This window comes from Mesoplodon bidens (genome assembly GCF_964165515.1).
Source record: "Mesoplodon bidens genome assembly, chromosome: 19".
NCBI classification, from domain to species: Eukaryota; Metazoa; Chordata; class Mammalia; order Artiodactyla; family Ziphiidae; genus Mesoplodon; species Mesoplodon bidens.
Window position 1 is genome coordinate 56,313,858 of NC_138179.1, and position 19,855 is coordinate 56,333,712.

At 60.5% G+C, this 19,855-nt stretch overlaps 3 protein-coding genes across 34 annotated transcripts in view; all 3 read left to right on the forward strand.

Moving 5' to 3' along the window:
• The window catches only part of EPN3 (epsin 3), a gene marked incomplete at its 3' end in the record, with an annotated part of 5,664 nt that extends 4,780 nt beyond the window's left edge, over positions 1-884 (forward strand). Inside the window, exons 7-8 of the mRNA XM_081218394.1 lie at positions 11-346; positions 563-884. Coding sequence (XP_081074520.1) covers positions 11-346; positions 563-884 — 658 coding nt within the window. The remainder of the gene's footprint in view (positions 1-10; positions 347-562) is intronic.
• A 4,197-nt stretch (positions 885-5,081) lies between these two features.
• On the forward strand, positions 5,082-13,507 carry SPATA20 (spermatogenesis associated 20). 3 transcript variants are annotated; one of them, XM_081220205.1, is made up of 17 exons: positions 5,090-5,179; positions 5,868-5,985; positions 6,115-6,288; positions 6,401-6,465; positions 6,648-6,802; positions 6,881-7,024; positions 7,124-7,325; positions 7,685-7,815; positions 7,918-8,022; positions 8,246-8,320; positions 8,422-8,631; positions 8,713-8,905; positions 9,238-9,406; positions 9,689-9,900; positions 11,869-12,068; positions 12,890-12,970; positions 13,141-13,507. In XM_081220205.1, exons 2-17 carry the CDS (start codon positions 5,909-5,911, stop codon positions 13,363-13,365), a joined length of 2,418 nt encoding a protein of 805 aa, XP_081076331.1. In that variant the 5' UTR covers positions 5,090-5,179; positions 5,868-5,908; the 3' UTR covers positions 13,366-13,507. The 3 variants fall into 3 exon arrangements, with proteins under 3 accessions (XP_081076330.1, XP_081076331.1, XP_081076329.1); XM_081220204.1 differs by lacking the exon at positions 5,868-5,985 and having other exon boundaries at positions 5,082-5,179; XM_081220203.1 differs by having other exon boundaries at positions 5,868-6,288.
• Positions 13,508-18,915: 5,408 nt separating this feature from the next.
• The window catches only part of CACNA1G (calcium voltage-gated channel subunit alpha1 G), a gene marked incomplete at its 5' end in the record, with an annotated part of 61,755 nt that continues 60,815 nt past the window's right edge, over positions 18,916-19,855 (forward strand). For all 30 annotated transcript variants that reach the window (XM_081218424.1, XM_081218406.1, XM_081218420.1 and 27 more), the window contains one exon: positions 18,916-19,157. In XM_081218424.1, coding sequence (XP_081074550.1) covers positions 18,916-19,157 — 242 coding nt within the window. The remainder of the gene's footprint in view (positions 19,158-19,855) is intronic.

The following is a 19,855-nucleotide window of genomic DNA, read 5'->3' on the forward strand; positions in this document are numbered from 1 at the left end:
GAATGTGCAGCTCTGGGGAAAGAGGGGCCCACCCAGAGCTGGCCTCTGCCTCCTTCCCTCTCAAGAGAGACCACTCACTCTCCCTACCAGTGAGCTTTATCATTTCTATTCCAGAGCTGGACCTGTTTGGAGACCCCGACCCCAGTTCCAAGCAAAATGGCACAAAGGAGCCAGATGCCTTTGACCTGGATGTGCTGGGGGAGGCACTAACCCAGCCCAGCAAGGACACCCCAGCGCGCCGGACTCCTGAGTCCTTCCTGGGCCCCTCGGCCTCCTCCTTGGTCAACCTTGACTCATTAGTCAAGGCGCCCCAGGCTGCAAAGACCCGGAACCCCTTCCTAAACAGGTAGGGACACCCCCTCGTCCCTGCTGGGTCTCAACACTGGGGTCCCCTGCTCTCTCTCCGTCCTCTTCCTTCAGAGCCCAGACCCTGCCCTAAAATCTTAGCTCGTCCCTATTTCTAAGACCCCAGATCTGGCCACCTTGCCCCTTCCCCACTTCGGGCTATGTGCCCCTGGCCCGCTCCAAGTCCCCCAACCCAATCTCGTTCCGCAGGTTTCAGCGCTCCATCCCCCACCAACCCGTTCGGCGGGGGCGACCAGGGCAGGCCGACCCTGAACCAGATGCGCACCGGGTCGCCGGCGCTGGGCCTGGCTGCCGGTGGGCCGGTCGGCGGCTCCCTGCCCTACAGCGCCTCCCTGCCGCTCCCGCTTAGCAGCGTGCCGGCCGCCGTGACCCTGCCCGCCTCGGTCAGCGTCTTCCCCCAAGCCCGCGCCTTCACGCCGCCGTCCCCTGGGAGCCTGCCGCAGCCTCTGCTGCCCACCTCAGGCCCCGCGGGGCTGCTCAGCCAACCCCCGCAGGCCAGCACCAACCCTTTCCTCTGAGCAACGCCCCCGCCTCGGGCGGGCCGGCGCTGGGCCCCGCCCCCTGACGTGAGCGGGGCGGGGCTGCCACGCCAGGACCCACCCGGGGAGGGAAGGAAGGCTGAGACTCCGCCCCGAGGCCGGCGCAGATGCTGCTCGCTGGCCTCCGCAGCCTGTTTGCAGCTCCTGGAAGTGGAGACGGACGACTTCACTGGGGCCGAGACCACGCCTCGTAATAAAGACTGGAACCCGCGTCCTCAGGTCTCACCAAGTGGACTTTTTGCCGGGCGTGGCGGCCAGGCCCGGACCACAGCACGAATCAGCGGCTGCCGTGGGAACGACTGCTCCACAATGTGGGGCCCAAAAAGGCGCCCACTTCCTGTACAGCACCCTCAGCCTGGCACCTTCGCTTCCACATGCTCCCCAGACTCATTCATTCAACCATTTATCACACATCGGCGCGGGGGATGATCTAATAGCAAGGGACAAGAGACCGTTGTTCCCTTGCGCACTCGTTATGTGCTAAGCACTTCAGACAGATTATTTCATTTAATCCTTGCATCAATGTTCTGAGGTAGATAATATTACTCCCACTGAGGAATGGCTACATAATTTGTGCAAAATGAAAACGTGGGGCCCCTTGTTCAAAATTGGGTTAAGAATATCAAAGCCGGAGCAGCAGAGCGTTAGATCAAGCGCAAAGCCCTTGTCCCTGCTCCCTCTATAGGTGGGGCTCAGAGAGGTTAAGTGGCATGCTCAAAGTCACAGAGCTAGCGGAGTGGGGCTGCGATTCAGAGTCGGGGGATCTGGCTCCGCAGCTCTGAGCTCCCACGCTGGGCCCCAGATTTAATTCACAAATACCGGCTGCTGTGGACAGAGTGCTAGGCTCGTCTGGGAGGGATTCAAGAATTGCTAAGCCCACAGCCTCCAGGAGCTCAGAGCTCAGTGGGGCAGGCTAGCCGGATCCAAGGGCCCTCATGATCCTTTGTTTTACTGAATCACCTCACATCTGGCTCTTACTCCTCTCGTCTTTGCACCAGGACTGGCAAGAAACTCAGTTTCAGCCATGATGCCTCCCGGGGGGCTTGTGTGGGGTCTGAGAAACCGAAGGGAGGAGCAGGGCCTGGTACCTCATTCTGAGGGCCACCATGGTGACCCTCACTTCTCTTCTACTCAGTGCTCTCCAACCACTGGGCACTGATGTGTCTTCCGTGCCCAGGGTCCGGCTCTGCAGGCAGCAGGCCAAAGGCCTGGGGTAGAATGGCCTTCCATAGGACAGAAACACCCAAGGTGGGGAAGGACACAGTGCTGGTCTCCTTCCTAAGGTGGGGCTGGGGAAAGGAGTCAGTCCTACTGTACCTGTTACAGGCAGAGTGGACAAGAGCATCTACTTAGGAGTCAGACTGACAGCATTCAAAACTGCTCTAAAGTTTGCACTTAACCATAATCACTTAGTAATAAGTGGTTATGCTCCCTGACCTTGAGTAAATTACTTAACCTCTCTATGACTGTGCCTCCATTTCCTTACTTGTCAAATGGGAACAAGAGTTCCTTCCTTATGAGGTTGCTGTGTGGCTTCTCCCAGGCCAGTGTCCATTCAGCCCAGGATCCACCCTGTTCGGAGATTAACCAGGAGGCATGAACCTGCGATACCTCTCATTCCTGGTTTTGCCAGGCAGTACCCAGACCCCATCCATCTTCTGCACAAACCTGGGAGATCGCCATCCTTCTTGGTCACTGACCCACCTTTCGCCCCTCCTCAGCCTGGGTCCTCCTCTTCTAAACTGGCCCTCCTTGTGGACACCGCTTCCCTAAGGACTCCCAAGCGGTGCTGTTTTGCTTCCCACCAAGAGGAGGTTGGTAGTCTGGCTCCCCATTTTGCTCTGGACCGTCTTTCTCCTGGAAGACCCGTCCCTCCTTGGAGACTGGAGCCACCTGGTGTCCTGCCTCCTGCCTGGGTCTGCGCTCCACCTCATCCTCCCCGTGCCGTGGCTCATGGTCTTCTCACCCAGATGTTGCTCAATCTTATGTGATTCCATTATCCAAGAAGAGGACCTCGCCACCACTTGACCTCTCAGCTGCTCTCACCCCTGGTCACTCTCTGGGGCTCGTCAGCATCCTAAACTCCTCCACATTAAAACCAGGCTTCCTGTTCTCTGATCTTAACCTGATTCTGTCCAGGGAGCTCACACACCAGCCTCTCCCACCTCCCAGCCCTCCCATCCCTCCACTATCCCAGCATCTCAGAGGTCTCTCTCCTCCACATCATCAGATGCCTTCTCTCAACTGAATCCTTCCCTGTGATATTTGCCATAATTAATCTCATCCAGCCTGCGAGTGTCTTTCCATCTTTCCCCTCGCATCAGGTGCCCCTCCTCTCTATGTCCCCTTTCTTCCCCCCGCCCCCCACCAACCCACTCCAATCAGCTTCTACTGTCAGCATTACCTCCTGAAGCTCATCTGCCAAGTCCACCAATGGCCTCCATGTTGCTGAAGCTAGTGGACCTTTTTCTGTCCCGTCCCAGTTGGCTTCTCTGTAGTCTGACCCTCCCTCCTTGCAACTCTCTGTCCCTTTGCCTCTGGGACAACACCCTCTCCTGGTTTTCCCATGACCCTCTGTGTATTTCACGGGTGCACTTCTGAGCTCCTCAAGCCCAGGCCTGAGCCTGTGCCTCTCCTCTCGCTGCAGTCAGCCTGGGTGATCCCACACTGTCTGCACTGAGCAGCCACTCTGATTCCTTTCTCCCACCAACCCCTCCTCTGCATTCCAGAACCTTGTCATCTCCACACGTACATCTCGAGGACATCTCAAACCAACCGTCCAAACGGATCTCATGAACCCATGATCTGAGTCTCTCCCTGTGCCCCCTCCTCAGCAAATGCCCCCCCATTCAGCACCAGCCCCACTCTGCACTTCACTCTTGACACCCCCCTCTCCCTTATAGACAATCCTGACGATGTTTCCTCTTCCGCTGACCTCAAGTCCACCCCCCTCTCCATCTCCACCTCTGCCTGGTGCAGACCTCCCAGAGCTCTCCCCTGGGTCCTGCTATGGCCTCTGAACCCTTCTGCTTCACTCTTGTCTCCTTCCAGTCCATTCTCCACCAGGAAGCTGGAGGGACCTTTCCAAAATGCAGGTTCACTCCCCTGACTAAAGCCCTTCCAAAGCTTTCTTCTGCTCTCATCAGTAACCAAACTCCTGCTCACAGTTCAAGACCTGGCCCCTGCCTTCCTCCTCCGCAGCCTCACAACCTCATCTACCATCTCTCTTCCCTGTGCTCTCTGTCCTGTAGCCATGCTGGCTTCTGCAGTTCCTCAGCCCTGACTCACTGCTATGCCACAGGGCCTTTGCACATCTGTTCCTCTTGCTTCCTCATCATTTTCCCCAAGCCCTCTCCAGAATCCATCCTCTTGTTCTTCGAAGGCTGCTACACAAATAAGATTTCCTTAGGGAGGCCTTCCCACCTCGTCTCTCCCACCAGACCAGTTTCCTTGTGATACCTAGTCACGGCACTTCTCACAGTGGGTGGCTGTACATTCATTTGTCTGGGTGTCTGATTGGCTTCTGCCTCCCTCATCAGACTGTGAGCAGCACGAGAGCAGGAGCCTGGTCCCTCTCTGCCCACCGTTGTACCTAACAGGGTGCCTGGTAGGCGATGGGCACTCAATAAATGTTGACTGAATGTAGCAAATGAGACGTGTGTAAAGTACCTGATAGGACATAAAGTTGGCTCATTATTATTATTCAGGGAAGGCTTCCTGGAGGGGGTGGGGTTTGAGCAGGACCTTGAGGCCCTGGGGAGTGGGGGGTGGGCAGAGCAAAGGCGAAGCTCCTGGCTTGGAGGGTCTGGACAAGCCACGCCTTTGCCTCTCGCCTCAGTTCTCATTTGTAAAACGGGCTAGGGTTGGAGAGAATGACAGGAGGCTCAGAGCTTTCCACGGCCCTGGCGTCCTCACAGCCCTCCATCTTCTACTCAAGAGGGTTAACCCCCACAGCTGGTCTAGGTCCAGCCGAGTCGGCCCAGTTTGGGGCACAGACCCATGTCCTCCCAAGACCGGGCTATCCGGTCTGCAGTCCCTCGGTCGACCACCGGGCGGCGCTCGGAGACCAGCCGCGTGGCCTGCGGTCCCCGCGAAGACGCACCCGCGGCTTGTCGGGTGCCCGGGCCCGCCCCTCGCAGCCTCCCTCCCGCCCTCCCTTCCTGTCCGCGACGTCCGGGCCGTCGGCCGCCAGCAGCCATGCAGGGCGCGCGGGCCTGGCGGTGCCGCGGCCTCTTGCTGCCCCGCGCCGCGTCGGGCCTCGCCGCCAGCCGCAGGTACGCTCGGGCAAGGGGGCCGCTCTGGCCCTGCGCCTGCGGGGCCCCGGAGCCAGTCCTCCCGGCGCTGGTCCCCTGTGCCTGCCCGGCCACCTCCCCACCCCCGACCCCGTGCCTGCTTCCCCGAGTCCGCTTCCTAGACCTGGCCCAGACAGTAACCCCCTCCTCCCTTCCCTCCAGCTGCAGGGCTAGCTTGCCCCAGGGACTCTGTTCTGACACCACCTCCTGGAAGCCCTCCTTGAACCCCAATGCTGGGCCAAGGGTCCTTGTCCAAAAGCACCCTGGGCTGGCCTGTCACAGTCCTTAATGCTGCAGGGGCCTGTCATTACTTAGACCTGCCTTACAGTGCCACTGTCCCAGGCTGAGCCCCTGAGATCAGGGCCAGTTTCTGATTCTTTGGGGGCCATGGGGTGTCTGGCACAGGACCTGGCCCCCCAGAAGTGCCCAGTGGGTGGACGTTGAGTGAGGGAGTCCCTGATGCCGAGTTTCTTCTCACTGCCCCTCACCTGGCCCAGTCCCACACCCGGCAGCTGCCCAGATCACACCCAAGCAGGCATGCCAGAGGGATATGTCCAGCCCAACCACCCTGGGGTGGGGCCCGGTGAGGGGAAGAGAATGGAGCCTGAAGGAGCATTCCACCCACTGTGACTCGCCCTGACCTCACAGTCATCACCCTTCCCACCGCCAGGTCTGAGAGGTTGGGGGAGACTAACCTGGCAGGGAGCCCCCATGAGCCACCTTTCTTCACCCCCCCAAAAACACAAGGGGAAGCGCAAAGGCCATGGTCTCCCCCGTGGTTCAGAAAGGTGGGTTGGGCTGGGAACAGGGGGTTCCAGGAGGGGCGCCCGAGGGCAGGGTGGGGTCAGGTGGGCCTCGGGGGTCGGTGTAGGGGGAGGCGGTGGAGACTCCTCGCCTGACCCGCCTGCCCACGACAGGGGTAGCTCCTCCCGGGACCGAAGCGTGACGGTCGGTAGTTCAGTGCCCATGCTGGCTGGAGGGAATGGGAGCCGGACTCACTGCTCTCAGTCCACACCCCGGAAAGTCCCCAACCGCCTGATCAGTGAGAAGTCACCGTACCTCCTGCAACATGCCTACAACCCTGTGGACTGGTGAGTCCCTCTCCTGATGCCCTCCCGGGGCAGCTGGACCCTCACCCCTCCTACCCCCCACCGCCCACCCCCGCCCGGGCTAGTGAGTGATGCCCCACCCTGCCGGGCCTAGGTACCCCTGGGGGCAGGAAGCCTTCGACAAGGCCAGGAAAGAAGACAAGCCAATCTTCCTTTCAGGTACTGCACCCACCTTCCCTGGGCTGGGTGAGGGGAGTGGTGGTGGATAAGGGAAGGGTCCCCTGGGCCTGGGGGCCTCCCAGGAAACTACAAGCCAGGGCCTGTCTGGCTCAGCTGCGGCCCTTTGGCTGGCCCCCCTCTGACCAGTCACTGGTCCCCCTGGCCCCGTGACCCCATTCCAGTGGGGTACTCCACCTGCCACTGGTGCCACATGATGGAAGAGGAGTCCTTCCAGAACGAGGAGATTGGCCGCCTGCTCAATGAGGGCTTTGTCAGCGTGAAGGTTGACCGGGAAGAGCGGCCCGATGTGGACAAAGTGTATATGACCTTTGTGCAGGTGAGTGGTCTTCCCTTGGAGGGGTGGTTGCCCGTGCACGTGGGGCCGCTCCCCTCACCTTGGCCCTCTCTCCGCCAGGCCACCAGCAGTGGTGGGGGCTGGCCCATGAGTGTGTGGTTGACTCCCAACCTCCAGCCCTTTGTGGGGGGCACCTATTTCCCCCCTGAGGATGGCTTGACCCGAGCTGGCTTCCGCACTGTGTTGATGAGGATACGAGAGCAGGTGGGTGTGCGCTGGGGAGTGGGGGGCCGGGGGGCAAGGGTGAGGGGACAAGGGCCCCCACCCGGTGCTGACCTCCAGGTCTGCCCCTGCCTCCCACAGTGGAAACAGAACAAGAGTGCCCTGCTGGAAAACAGCCAGCGTGTCACCGCAGCTCTGCTGGCCCGGTCGGAGATCAGCATGGGTGACCGCCAGCTGCCACCCTCCGCTGCCACCACGAACAGCCGCTGCTTCCAGCAACTGGACGAGAGCTATGATGAGGAGTATGGCGGCTTCGCCGAGGCCCCCAAGTTCCCCACGCCAGGTCAGTGCCCCACGCCCCGTGGCCGCTCCAGCCCCGGCCTGGCCTTCTGAAGCCACCCTAGTAAGTGCTCTCCTGACTCTCGTCTTGCTTAGTAGCCTCCCGCTCTCCTGTCTGGCCAGTGACCTCCTGAGCCCCAGCCTGTCTGTCAGTAGCTATCTAGTGAAGCCCGGGTTTCTGGTCTTAGCAGGGACCCTCCAACGCTGACCTAGGTAACGATCACCTGTCCTGTGGGTTGATCTCCTGACCCTCAGCCTGTCCAGAGAGACTGCCTGTTGAGCGAACCCCTAACCCCAGCCTGGCCGAGTCCTGATCACCCATATCTCCCCAGTCTCTCACCCGTGTGCTCTTGGTGTCTGCAGTGATCCTGAGCTTCCTGTTCTCCTACTGGCTCAGCCATCGGCTAACTCAGGATGGCTCTCGGGCCCAGCAGATGGCCCTGCACACCCTGAAGATGATGGCCAACGGGGGCATCCGAGACCATGTGGGGCAGGTGAGGGGGGGCTAGGCATTCCCTGGAGAGGGCAGCAGGCGGCAGCGGGGGCGGGGACCGCAGCTGGGATCGGCCTCCAGCCCCACGTTCCTCCTGGCACAGGGCTTCCACCGCTACTCCACGGACCGCCAGTGGCACGTCCCCCACTTTGAGAAGATGCTGTATGACCAGGCACAGCTCACGGTGGCCTATTCACAGGCCTTCCAGGTGACCCCTGATCCCAGCCCAGAGCAGAGGCCCAGCCTGTCCACCTAACGCCTGGCTGCCCGTTTGCAGGGCTTTCCTGGTGACTGTGGCTCTCCCTTAACCTCACCCCTAATTCTCTCTCATATGTCCACTACCCAGCGTCCCTCCCTACCTTCCTGGGAGAACGCTGACTGCCCCTTGTACCTAGGTTCCTCTGCTTACAGCCTCCTTCCTTCCCACTCAGATCTCTGGTGACGAGTTCTACTCCGAAGTTGCCAAAGGCATCTTGCAGTACGTGGCTCGGAACCTGAGTCACGGGGTGTGTGTCCACTAAGGCAGGCGGGTCTGGCTGTGGGAGGGCTTGGGGCCTCCACTGGCTGCCCTGAAGGCTGGGGCCAGCCAACTCTCCCCTCCCCACAGTCTGGAGGCTTCTACAGTGCAGAGGACGCGGACTCGCCCCCGGAGCAGGGCACGAGGCCCAAAGAGGGTGCCTTCTATGTGTGGACAGTCAAAGAGGTCCAGCAGCTCCTCCCCGAGCCCGTGCTGGGCGCCACCGAGCCTCTGACCTTGGGCCAGCTTCTCATGAAGCACTATGGGCTCAAGGAGGCCGGCAACATCAGCCCCAGTCAGGTGAGGACTGCTGGGTCACGGGAGGGGTCCTGAAGCCAGACAGGCAAGTGGACTCCCTCGGACAAGGGCTGTTTTCTTTAGGACCCAAAGGGGGAGCTGCAGGGCCAGAACGTGCTGACCGTCCGGTATTCACTGGAGCTGACTGCTGCCCGCTTTGGCCTGGAAGTGGAGGCCGTACGGGCCTTACTCAACTCAGGCCTCGAGAAGCTTTTCCAGGCCCGGAAACATCGGCCGAAGCCGCACCTGGACAGCAAGATGTTGGCGGCCTGGAACGGTGGGGTGGCTGTCTGAGGCCTGATCCGTTTATAGAATTAACCGTTCATAGGGGCCCTTATGTGTGATAGGCACCTGCTAAATAGTAATTCTCCCTTTATCAGGTTCATTGTCCTTAATTTACAAATGAGCAAACTGAGGTCTAGAGAGTTAACGGTAATCCACCCGAGGTCACACACAGGGACAGGAGCCCAGCTCTGCCTGGCGCTGGAGCTCAAACTCTTACCCGCTTACCCTATTGCTCCAGGGAGGTGTCAGAGCTTGGGGGGTTGGGATGGACATACCAGGAGGGCCCCGGCCAGCGTCACAGCCACTCGTGTCTCCTACCTCCAGGACTGATGGTGTCTGGCTTTGCCGTGACCGGGGCTGTCCTGGGCCAGGAGAGGCTGATCAACTACGCCCTCAGTGGTGCCAAGTTCCTGAAGCGGCACATGTTTGACGTGGCCAGTGGCCGCCTAATGCGGACCTGCTATGCAGGCTCTGGGGGGACCGTGGAGCACAGGTGGGGGGCCGTGCAGTCCAGAAAGGCTTGCCTCCTTGGGCATCCCATGCTTTTCTCTCTTCCCCTCTTCTCTTCTCCGGGTGGGCACTAGTCCTGGCTCTGCTTTCTGCCCACTATGAGCTCTTAATCTCCCTGGGACCATTTGCTCATCTGGGAAATGGGCTAACGGGACCCTCCCAAGAGCTAGATTTTGAGGGTTAAACAAAAGCACGTGAAAAGGGCCTCCTCTGTGAAAGCCCCTCTCTCCCTGTCCTGTCTCCTCCCCAATGCCTGTCCCCCCAGCAACCCGCCCTGCTGGGGCTTCCTGGAGGACTACGCCTTTGTGGTGCGGGGCCTGCTGGACTTGTACGAGGCTTCACAGGAGAACGCGTGGCTCGAGTGGGCTCTGCGGCTGCAGGACACGCAGGACAGGCTCTTCTGGGACTCCCGGGGTGGTGGCTACTTCTGCAGTGAGGCTGAGCTGGGGGCTGGCCTGCCCCTGCGTCTGAAGGACGGTCAGTGAGGATGTGGGGCTGGCCAGGGGTCCTGGACCCGACGGGGCTTGGTTTTCCCTGGGGGAGGCGTAAGTGCAGTGTGGTGGTGAAGAGCCAGCATGGGCAGGGGCCAGGCCCTCCCGGGCTCACATCTTTACCACCCATTAACCGAGTGACGTTGGGCTGGTCTCGTTGCATTTCAGAGCCTCAGATTCTTTTTTTTTTTTTTTTTAACGAATCAACTTAATTAACTTATTTATTTATTTATATTTGGTTGAGTTGGGTCTTCGTTGCTGCACGCGGGCTTTCTCTAGTTGGGGCGAGCAGGGGCTACTCTTTGTTGTGGCGCGCGGGCTTATCGCGGTGGCTTCTCTTGCTGCGGAGCATGGGCTCTAGGCACATGAGCTTCAGTAGTTGTGGCTCGCGGGCTCTAGAGCACAGGCTCAGTAGTTGTGGCACATGGGCTTAGTTGCTTCGCGGCATGTGGGATCTTCCCGGACCAGGGCTCAAACCTGTGTCTCCTGCATTGGCAGGCGGATTCTTAACCACTGCGCCACCAGGGAAGTCCCCTCAGATTCTTAATATGCAAAATGGAGCTAATGTTGGCATTCCCTTACATGGTTGGCATGAAGATTGATGTAGCTATTCTGTGAGCATGCTTAGTGGCCGTGAGTGGCATGCCTAGATAGACTGAACAAGGCCAGCTTCATCCCTACCCTCATAAAGCTTACTGTTCAGTAAGGGGGACAACTAACAGACGGTAATATTTAAAGCAAAAACACACACACAAATGCGTAGTTAAAATTGTGAGTGCCTTGGAGAAGTAGGAGCTGCCCACCATGTACCCTGTTCCTGACTTTTCTCAGGGGCATTTAGCATCACCTGATGCCTCTGGTCTGTTAATGGTCTCTCCCCCCACTTAAACGTAAGCGTCTCGGAGGCAGGATGTTGTCACTGCTTTATCCCCAGGATCTAGCGCAGGCCTGGTACATAATTGGGTGCTCAATAAACGTTAGCTGAATGACTGAAAGGGCCCTGAGAGAACAACGGTGGGGCCCAGCTCAGCCGGGGGAGTCATTTAACCAAGGGCTGGAGGGCAAGATGGGGCCGTGTGATTCTGGAGGAGCAGGAGAGGGATTTCAGGTGGAGGGAACAGCCTGTGCGAGGCTCTGAGTGGGCAGCGTGTGCCCTGGAGGACAGGGCGGGCAGAGGTCAGCGTGTGAGGGGAGGATGCCCAGGTGGGGCTGGATCCCTGCAGGGTCTTGTAGGTGAGGCAAGGAGTGGAAGGCTCTGGTGAGTTTTGAGTGGGTTGTGATTTGCTTTGGTTTAGGTTTAAGAATGTTACTTGGACCAGGCTTCCCTGGTGGCGCAGTGGTTGAGAGTCTGCCTGCCGATGCAGGGGACGCGGGTTCGTGCCCCGGTCTGGGAAGATCCCACATGCCGCGGAGCGGCTGGGCCCGTGAGCCATGGCCACTGAGCCTGCGCATCCAGAAAAAAAAAAAAAAGAATGTTACTCAGACCGACGGTGGAGAAGGGGATGGGGGAGGGGAAGCAGGGCGGCCAGGTAGGAAGCCGCTAGTGGCGTTAGTCCAGGCAAGCGTCAGCAAAGGCCCAGACGAGGTAGAGGTACGAGATGGGAGAAGTGGTCAGGTTGGATCTATTCCGGCCACAGACCCTGCAGATTCACGATGGCTGAGAAGTGGGAGGTGAGGGAGGCGGAGGCAGGGGTAGCGATGGAGGTGTCAGCAGGGAGATCGGGAGCCTGGGGACCAACAGCTCAGCCTGGAGCAGGTGGAGTTGAGGATGCGTGTGAGCGCACACAGGGTCAGTAACTGCTGGGGTCAGCATGACACTCTCAGACCTGGGGCACGAGCCGGCGGGCAGGGACTCCTCCACCCCATCCCTCCAGCTGCCCTGCCACGGTCCTGGAGCAGCGTCCTGGGACCCAGTGACCCTCCCTCTCAGCCCTTGCCCCCATGCACCCTGCAGACCAGGACGGTGCAGAGCCCAGTGCCAACTCCATGTCGGCCCAGAACCTGCTTCGGCTGCACGGCTTCACGGGCCGCAAGGACTGGATGGACAAGTGTGTGCGCCTGTTGACCGCCTTCTCTGAGCGCATGCGCCGTGTCCCTGTGGCGTTGCCTGAGATGGTCCGCGCCCTCTCAGCCCACCAGCAGACCCTCAAGCAGGTGGGGCACTTGGGCAGGGACCCTGGGTGGGAGGGGAGCCGGGGCTGCAATAGAGACATGGAGTGGAGTCCCCGGGGCTGTCCCCAGAGCTCAGGTCCATGAATGTGTGGTCCTGTGTGAGTGTGTGTATAGGTATCTCCGAGGGAATGTCTGTAAGGCTGCTCTGTGCAGGTGGGGGAGTCTGTGTGAGTGTGTGTCTGAAGCAGGCCTCCGGCACGGGGAGGTGCCTGTGTGAGTGCCTGTGACTGGGGCTCTCAGAGGAAGGGGTTAAATATGGGTCCCTGTGGTTGCTGAAGTGTTTCTCTGAGGCTTCTGTGTGCCTCTGTGATTCTCTGTGTGCCTCTGTGTGTTGGTATATTTGGGTCAGCGGTATAGTGCGTGCAGATATATGCTTGTCTGTGTGTAAGTCTCTGTGTGTTATTGCTGTGCATGTGCCTCTGGATGTGTATGACTCTGGAGTGGAGGTGTGTGACTGTGTGCCTGCCTTTCTGAGTGTGTGCTGGTGTGAATGTTCACTAGTACGTGATTGCCGGTCTGTGTGTGTATGCCCCATGTTCAGGTTTGTCTGCTTATATTTGCATGTTTGCCTATATATCTCTGCCTCTGTGTGTGTGTGTGTCTGTGTGTGCGTGTACATGTTCTCACCTGCTGAGCAGTGAATCCGACGCGGCCTCCTGGCAGCTGGTCTGGGGGATGCTGAGCTGAGTCCCCATTTCTTCTTAGGCATATAGGGTGGCTGGCAGGAGGATGGGGAAGCCCTGGTAGGTCTGGGTCCAGCCCCTCTGCACCTGTCACTGGAGTTCCCTTTCTGTTCTGGCCAGATCGTGATCTGTGGAGACCCCCAGGCCGAGGACACCAAGGCTCTGTTGCAGTGTGTCCACTCCATCTACATCCCTAACAAGGTTTGGTCTGTGAGCCTGGCCCCACCCTCTTCCTCCCCTGCCAGGGCCCCCTCCCCTCCTCAGCTCCCCAGTATCTCCGGCTCCTTTGAAGGCCTGGGGAGAAGACGCCCACTAGTGGGCCCTGCCGGTGTCCCCGTGCCCCCAGGTGACCCTGTCTGCCGTTCTCCCAGGTGCTGATTCTGGCCGATGGGGACCCCTCGAGCTTCCTGTCCCGCCAGCTGCCTTTCCTGAGCACCCTGCGGCGGCTGGAAGGCCAGGCCACTGCCTATGTGTGTGAGAACCAGGCCTGCTGGATGCCCGTCACCGAGCCCTGTGAACTGCGGAAACTGCTACATCAGTGTCTGCCTCCCCCACCTCGGCCTGGGGCAGAAAGTGGAGCTTCCCAGCCGGCCTGAGACTCCTGCCCTGCAGGGCCCTGCAGCACCTGCGGCCGCCCCTGAGCACACTGTCACCAGGTGACCTCGGCCATCCTCGCTGCCCCACCATGGGCACCCGCTTACCCTGGAATAAACCTAACAGCGTCCTGCGGGAACCTCAGGGCCTCAGCCTTGCTTATAAGAGAGGGGCCTCGGGCTCCAGCATGGGAGCCAGCAGCCCAGGGCCCCTTTTCTGGGAGCCCCTAGCTGCCCCCTCTGCCTCCTTGGATTCCTCTTTCACCTTCAGAGGTCACCAGGCTGACTCTGCCCCGCTCTGTGGTCATTGCAACCTGAGTGAAGCTGAGGTCAGGGCACCAGTACTGACCACCGGTGGTGTGGGTGTGTACTTGCACGGGAGGGGAAAGGCCAATGCTGGCCCTCAGGCAGGGTTAAGAAAGGGGCCTGCCCTCCCTTCCCATTGTCTCCTCCAATTTTAAGCTGGGGAAGAGGCAGGGGGTTGCTTCATAGAAGCTTTTATTTTTCATGGAATTTGCATATGTTCTGCTCCATTATGGGAGCTGTTCTTATCAGGACCAAGGACATTTCTTTTGGGGTATCCGTCCAGCTCCCAGCCTTCCTGCAGGAGGTCATATGGTCCATCCCCCTGCCTTCACTTAAGTCCAGGGAAAGAGTTTTCTTTCATTTGGAGCATCTGTTGGGTTGGAAGTCCTTCTCCAAACCTGAATCCTTCCTGCTGTAGGGAAAGCCTCTGCCTTCCTGTGATCTCCTCCTGTTCCCTCAATGTTGGGAGATACTCACAAGCCCCATCCTTGGCACCCAACATCTTCATAGGCCCTGGAACCCCCATCTAGTTTTCACCAGGGGGAGGGGACCGGGAGGCTTTGGGAAGGGCCCTTTGGGGGTCTGATGAGCCTAGGCACCCTTGTAGCCCCAGAGCCAAGCGGTAGAGAGAGCCAGAAGAGGCCGCTAGAGATGAAATCTGAATGGGGCCACTGCTTGTGGGGACATAGCAGTGGGGAGGAGCGGGGCTGGAAGGAGCTGGGAGACTGGACTGAATCACTCCACGGTCTGCTCAGGACCACAGCCACCCCCTGCACATTGTCAGTCATGGCCGCATATGGTCAACGGGACCCGGGTCTGGGCAGCTGGGCCCTTGGTGCAAGCCACCGGCCCATCTGGGGAGGATTAGGGCTCCAGCCAACAAGGTCAGCTGTCCCCTTTCTGGCTGGCCCCTGCTCAGCCTGGCCAGGAAGTCTGGGGGCTGGGCAAGCAGAGCCTGATCTGGTGGGCAGTAAGGAGGGAGGGTGGAGCATGGTGAAGCACAGGTGGCCTTTTTGGCAGCCCCAGCCCTGGCTTTGGAAAGGTCTAGGCGGTTTGCAAAGCCCTCTTGCCTCAGTCGTTCCATTGACCCTCATGAATGAGGTGGCAAGGCAGGTACTTTTGGCCTCATATGGATAGATGTTCAAGGCTCAGAGAGGGTAAGAGCCTGGCCTGAAACCGTTCAACGTATCTCATTCTTTCTGGGGTCTTCAGCGTGCAGTAAAGACCACTAAGGCTTCCTCTTCCCCCAGGAGGTCCAGCTGTGAAGGAGGGTGCATTTGGTGTTTTCTGCCCCTCCATGCCATCTTCCTCCTGCTCTGTGTCTCCTCTTTTCCTTCCCCTGGTATCAGGCATGCGCCTGACAATGGGATTTAGTAAATGGGTTCAGAGGAAGGAGTTAGGGCCTTAAAGGGTTGGTTCTCTTGGGAGTGCTTGCATTTTCTAAAGAGGGCAGGGCTGAGCATAAGTCTTGCTGAGATGTGGGGTTTTACGTCTTCAGCCTCTCCTCTCCTTTGCTGGTCCCTCTTGTTCTGCTGGTATGCTCCTTGTTCTGCTGGTAGGACTGTCCTGGAGGAACTGTGGGCCAGGGCCATTGGAGACAGGGCCTCATAGTTTGGGCCGTCACTTAAGTAATTTCATCACCTCCTGGAGCCTCAGTTTCCTTATCTAAAAAATACCACCCAACTCCCAGCTCCCACCCAGCCACCAACTCCCAAGGCTGTGAGTTGACTAAATAGGACAGTGATCATTGCTGAGCAGAGAGCATCACCTATGGGAAGATTCTCTTAGTTCCTGAGGGAGCCGTCCTGGCCGTGAGGGAGGTGTAAATGGGAGCGGGCTGGAGGGGCCGGTGGAGCAGGACCTGTATGGGTGTTCTCCCCTAAAACCAGAGGAGATCTTAGACAACTCTTAGACCAGCTGTGACCCAAAGAAAGGAATTTCTTATCCCTCCCATTCCCCCTGTCTGCCTGAGGTTATTTATTCATTAACAGAGATTTATTAAGCACCTACTATGTGCCAAACTGGTGAGCAAAATGGACATAGCCCCTGCCCTCAGGGAATATAGGGCCTAGAGGGGAAGAGAACCATTTCCTACAAATACAGACATAAGCCCTGGCTGGGCCAAGTGCTCTGAGGTTATGGACTCTGGTCTGATCTAGTACTGTGTCCTCAGCACCTTGGCACTTAGTAGGCACTGTGATACTTGGTCACAGAAGGCCGCCCTGAGGGGGTGATGTCAGAGCTGAGTCTTGGAGGGTGGGAGTTAAAAATGGTTTCATGGCTTCCTTTGCCTTCTTCGTGGGTCCTGTCTCCCTCCTTATGTCCTCTACTCAGGCCAAGAGTGAGCATCTCTGACAGGGATATCAGAGTCTCCTGGTGTCCCGCACAGGGGTCAGGGTGCCTTAGGTGGCCCTGAGCACTGGGATGATTTGCTCAGATGGTGCATGTATCTGCTTCTGCTTCTGTTCTAGAACGGAGTTCAGCCCAGAGACGGGGGTTAGGGGGTGGTCTGGATGGTGGATGAAGGTGTGGGGCCTGCTGACCATCAGGAAACCTGACCATTGGGCTGGGCAAGCCTCTCTGGCCTCATTTTCCCCTCTGTTAAGAGGGAATGGTTAGAGTCACTACCTACGGTGCCAGCCGTGGGGCCTCTTGATCCTGACTGGGAAGGGCAGGCCACAACGCAGACTGGGGACCAGCGAGACGGAAGGTGTCAGACACCAGGGCAAACCATAAATAGGCCCCTCTCCCAGAAGACCACTGGGAGTTCACTACTGGCGCGCGCGGGCACACGCGGAACGAGGGCAGAGACTCCCGCCGGGAGAGAAAGGCACTTGAGGGAACTGCTCATTAGCATGAAATGCAAATGAGCCCGGCCTCATTAGCACAACTCGGTGCAGGATTCGGCGGAAGGGCAGCCTGGGAGGCAGCAGCCGCTCTGCCCTCCCCACTGCATCCCCGCAACCCGCCCGGGAGGGAGCTGAGGCACGCACCCCACTCGGCGGGAGCCGCGGGCGGCGCAGCCCTAGGAGCGCAAAGAGCGCCAGGGAGTCGGGGGTGGGGGTGGGGGGATGGCGGGTGTAGGAGGTCATCCGGTCCATCCCTCTGCCTCTCCTGAGCGGCGTAAGTGGCCCCGAAGTCTCAGCAGAGGGAACTGACTTCCGTGGTTCCGCTGTGTCTACCTCCCGCAGAGGTGGGGCAGCGCTTCCCGACGTCCTAATCCTCGCTGCCCTCCCCGCCCCACTTGACGCCAGCGCCCAGAACCCCGCTCCCGGGTACCCACAGCCTTTAGGGGTAGAGCTGGCGGCAAGAGGGAGCTGGGGCCGAGAGAGCCCGGGGACTCAGGAAGGAGAGGCGGGAGGAGGGCCGGGGTCCACGTGGGGGCGCGCGCGTGGGTAGCAGCAGGCCATCGAGGACCAGCTCCTGGTAGGGTGGAGACGTGCAAGGAGAGTAGCCCCGCCCATCTCCTGTCCTGCGCACGCCTCCCCATGAGCCATTTTGGAACTCGGGAATGAGAAACTGAGGCACGGAGTGGGGGCTTGGTGGAACTTTGCAGGCAAAGCCCAGATCTATGCTTTTACCTCCTCCCGCACACTCGAGACCCTGGCAGGTCCCTTCGCAGGAACATCCCTCTGCTCCGCAGCTGCTCTTGGAGATCCGGGCTCTGGGTCCGGCGTGACCTGCCTGGGGCCACGTGTTCAAGCACGAAACCCTCTCCTGAAGCTCAGGAGTGTCAACATGAGATCAGGGTCAGAGGGTTAGTGTTAGGAGATTAGGGTCAAAGTCGCAGAAATGGACCTGGGAGGAGGAACAACGAGCTCAAGAGGTTGGTGGAGGCCACGCCCAGACCTTGACTGCCTCAGCCTTCCCTGGGCTCCGCCCGTTTTCCTGAGACCAGCCTCCTCCAGCCTGAAGCCCTACCCCCGGGACTTCCCGCTCCGCTCGCCCCTTCCTCAGTCCCGCTCCCAGACTCAACTCCAGGGTAGGATATTAATCAGGTAGAGACCCAGGATTTCGCTCTAGGACCCTGGTCACACCCCTCACACCGGGCTGTCTGCCTTCCTTCTGCACCAGGCCCGCCCAGAGCTGAGCCCCGCCCTCCGGCTGCGGTCCAATTCTGGGGTCTTGGACAAAGGATGCCCGGGGGCCGGCGGCGCTATCCCAGGACCCCGCGCCAAATACTCTTGATTCCCTGGGGCTCCCTCCAGAGGAGTCCCAGAGCCCCCACTGGCCAATAAGAAAATGGGTTCGGTCTGGGTAGCCGTCTAATTGGCTCCAGTCTTCGGGAGCGGACACCGGGGCCAAGGGGAGGGGAGAGGGGCGGTCCCGGGCTTTGGGGTGGGAACCGGATTCCAGCTGTGGCTCGTTCCCCGGTGCCCCCGCCCGCACTGCCACGGCAGCCGGCCAATGGGAGTGCGGCTCTGGGCCGGCGGCGCGCGGCGATTGGCTGCGAGGCTGGCTGGGGAGAGGCGGGGCCGAGGCTTGAAGTTGGAGTGAGGGATCCAGCTGTGGTGTGCGCCGGGCTCCTCGCCGCCGCTTTCGCTTGCTCGCTCCGCGTCTCGGCCGGAGGAGGAGGCAGTGGTGCCGGCGACAGCTACGGCAGCGGCAGCCACCGCGGCGGCTGCGGCGGCGGCATCTCCGCTTCCACCCCTGCCCGGGACGGCCCCCCACCACCTCCCCGCCCCTCCTGGACCGTGAGCCCGCCGCCGGGTGGAGAAAGGAGCCGCCCCCCACCCCCTCCAAACCCACCCGCAAAGAGATTCCTCCTCCCCTCCCCCGCCGCCGCTGGCGCGGAGCCGGGACGATGCTGACCCCTTAGATCCTGCTCCAGCTGCGCCGCGGGAAGAGGGGGCGCCCCTCCCCGGCCCCCCCACCCTCCACCCCTTTCTCTCTCCCCCTTTTGGGGCCGCTTCGCCGAAGGTAGTGCCGAAGCTGGCGACCGGAGCCTGGGCGCGAAGCGAAGAAGCCGGAACAAAGTGAGGGGGAGCCGGCCCGGGGGGGCCCAGAAGCCCTGGGGAAGCGGGACTCGCGCCGGGCGGGGCTTCCCTGCGACCCGGCGCCCCGCGGGCAGCATGCCCCTGCGGGCAGGGGGAGCTGGGCTGAACTGGCCCCCCCGGGGGCTCAGCCTGCGCCCTAGAGCTCCCCAGATGCGCCCCCGCCGGGGCCCCCCGGTTGCGTGAGGACACCTTCTCTGAGGGGCGCCCCTTGCCCCTCTCGAAACCACCCGGGGCCCCAGCTGGCCAGAGGATGGACGAGGAGGAGGATGGAGCGGGCGCCGAGGAGTCAGGACAGCCCCGGAGCTTCATGCAGCTCAACGACCTGTCGGGGGCCGTGGGCCGGCCGGGGCCGGGGTCGGCGGAAAAGGACCCGGGCAGCGCGGACTCCGAGGCGGAGGGGCTGCCATACCCTGCACTGGCCCCGGTGGTTTTCTTCTACTTGAGCCAGGACAGCCGCCCGCGGAGCTGGTGTCTCCGCACGGTCTGTAACCCATATCCTCCGGGGCACGACTGCCGGGCTGGGGGGCCGCAGGGGGGCGGGCCGCGCCGCCTGAGGGGACCAAAAGCCAGGTGAGTCGGAGAAGTGAGCCCGGAAGGTGGGCAGATGAGAGGGGGGCTGCAAAAGAGGGTAGGGGGCTCCAGAGTAGGAGGGGAGACAGGAGCAGGTTTGGCTGATACCCCAGGCGAGCCCCACCTCGGTACCCACACCTCAGTCCTCCTTGGGGGGTTGGGATCCAGGCCAGGAAAAGAGAGGAGACGTGCCCCACTGGTGTGCAGCTGGATGCTCTCCAGATGTGGGCAGGGGAGGGTCGTCATCCTCCAGATGTGGGGAGCTTCGGGAGCCTGGGAGCTCTATTCCGCCCGCCGCCGGTTAGCGAGCTGGGTTTGGTTTCCGAGTTTGGGGGGTGGGGTGGGGAGGAAGCTGCGGGGACGGGGGAGGGGGGGGACCGCAATCTCCTGGGTTTCCCTCCTGCCCCAGCTCCAAAGTTTGCGGTGGATTCTAGGGTCTGATTCCCCCACGCCACCCCACCGGCACCCGCCCCGACCTGGTCCTTGAGGCTGACGTTTTTACTGCCCCTGAGGGAGATGTTGGGGGGCGGGGACCAGGTCCTAACGCCCCCACCCCCACCCCGCGGGTTGGAGGCACAAAAAGGAGATTCCGGCGGCGGCTGATGTCAGGGGTGCAGAAT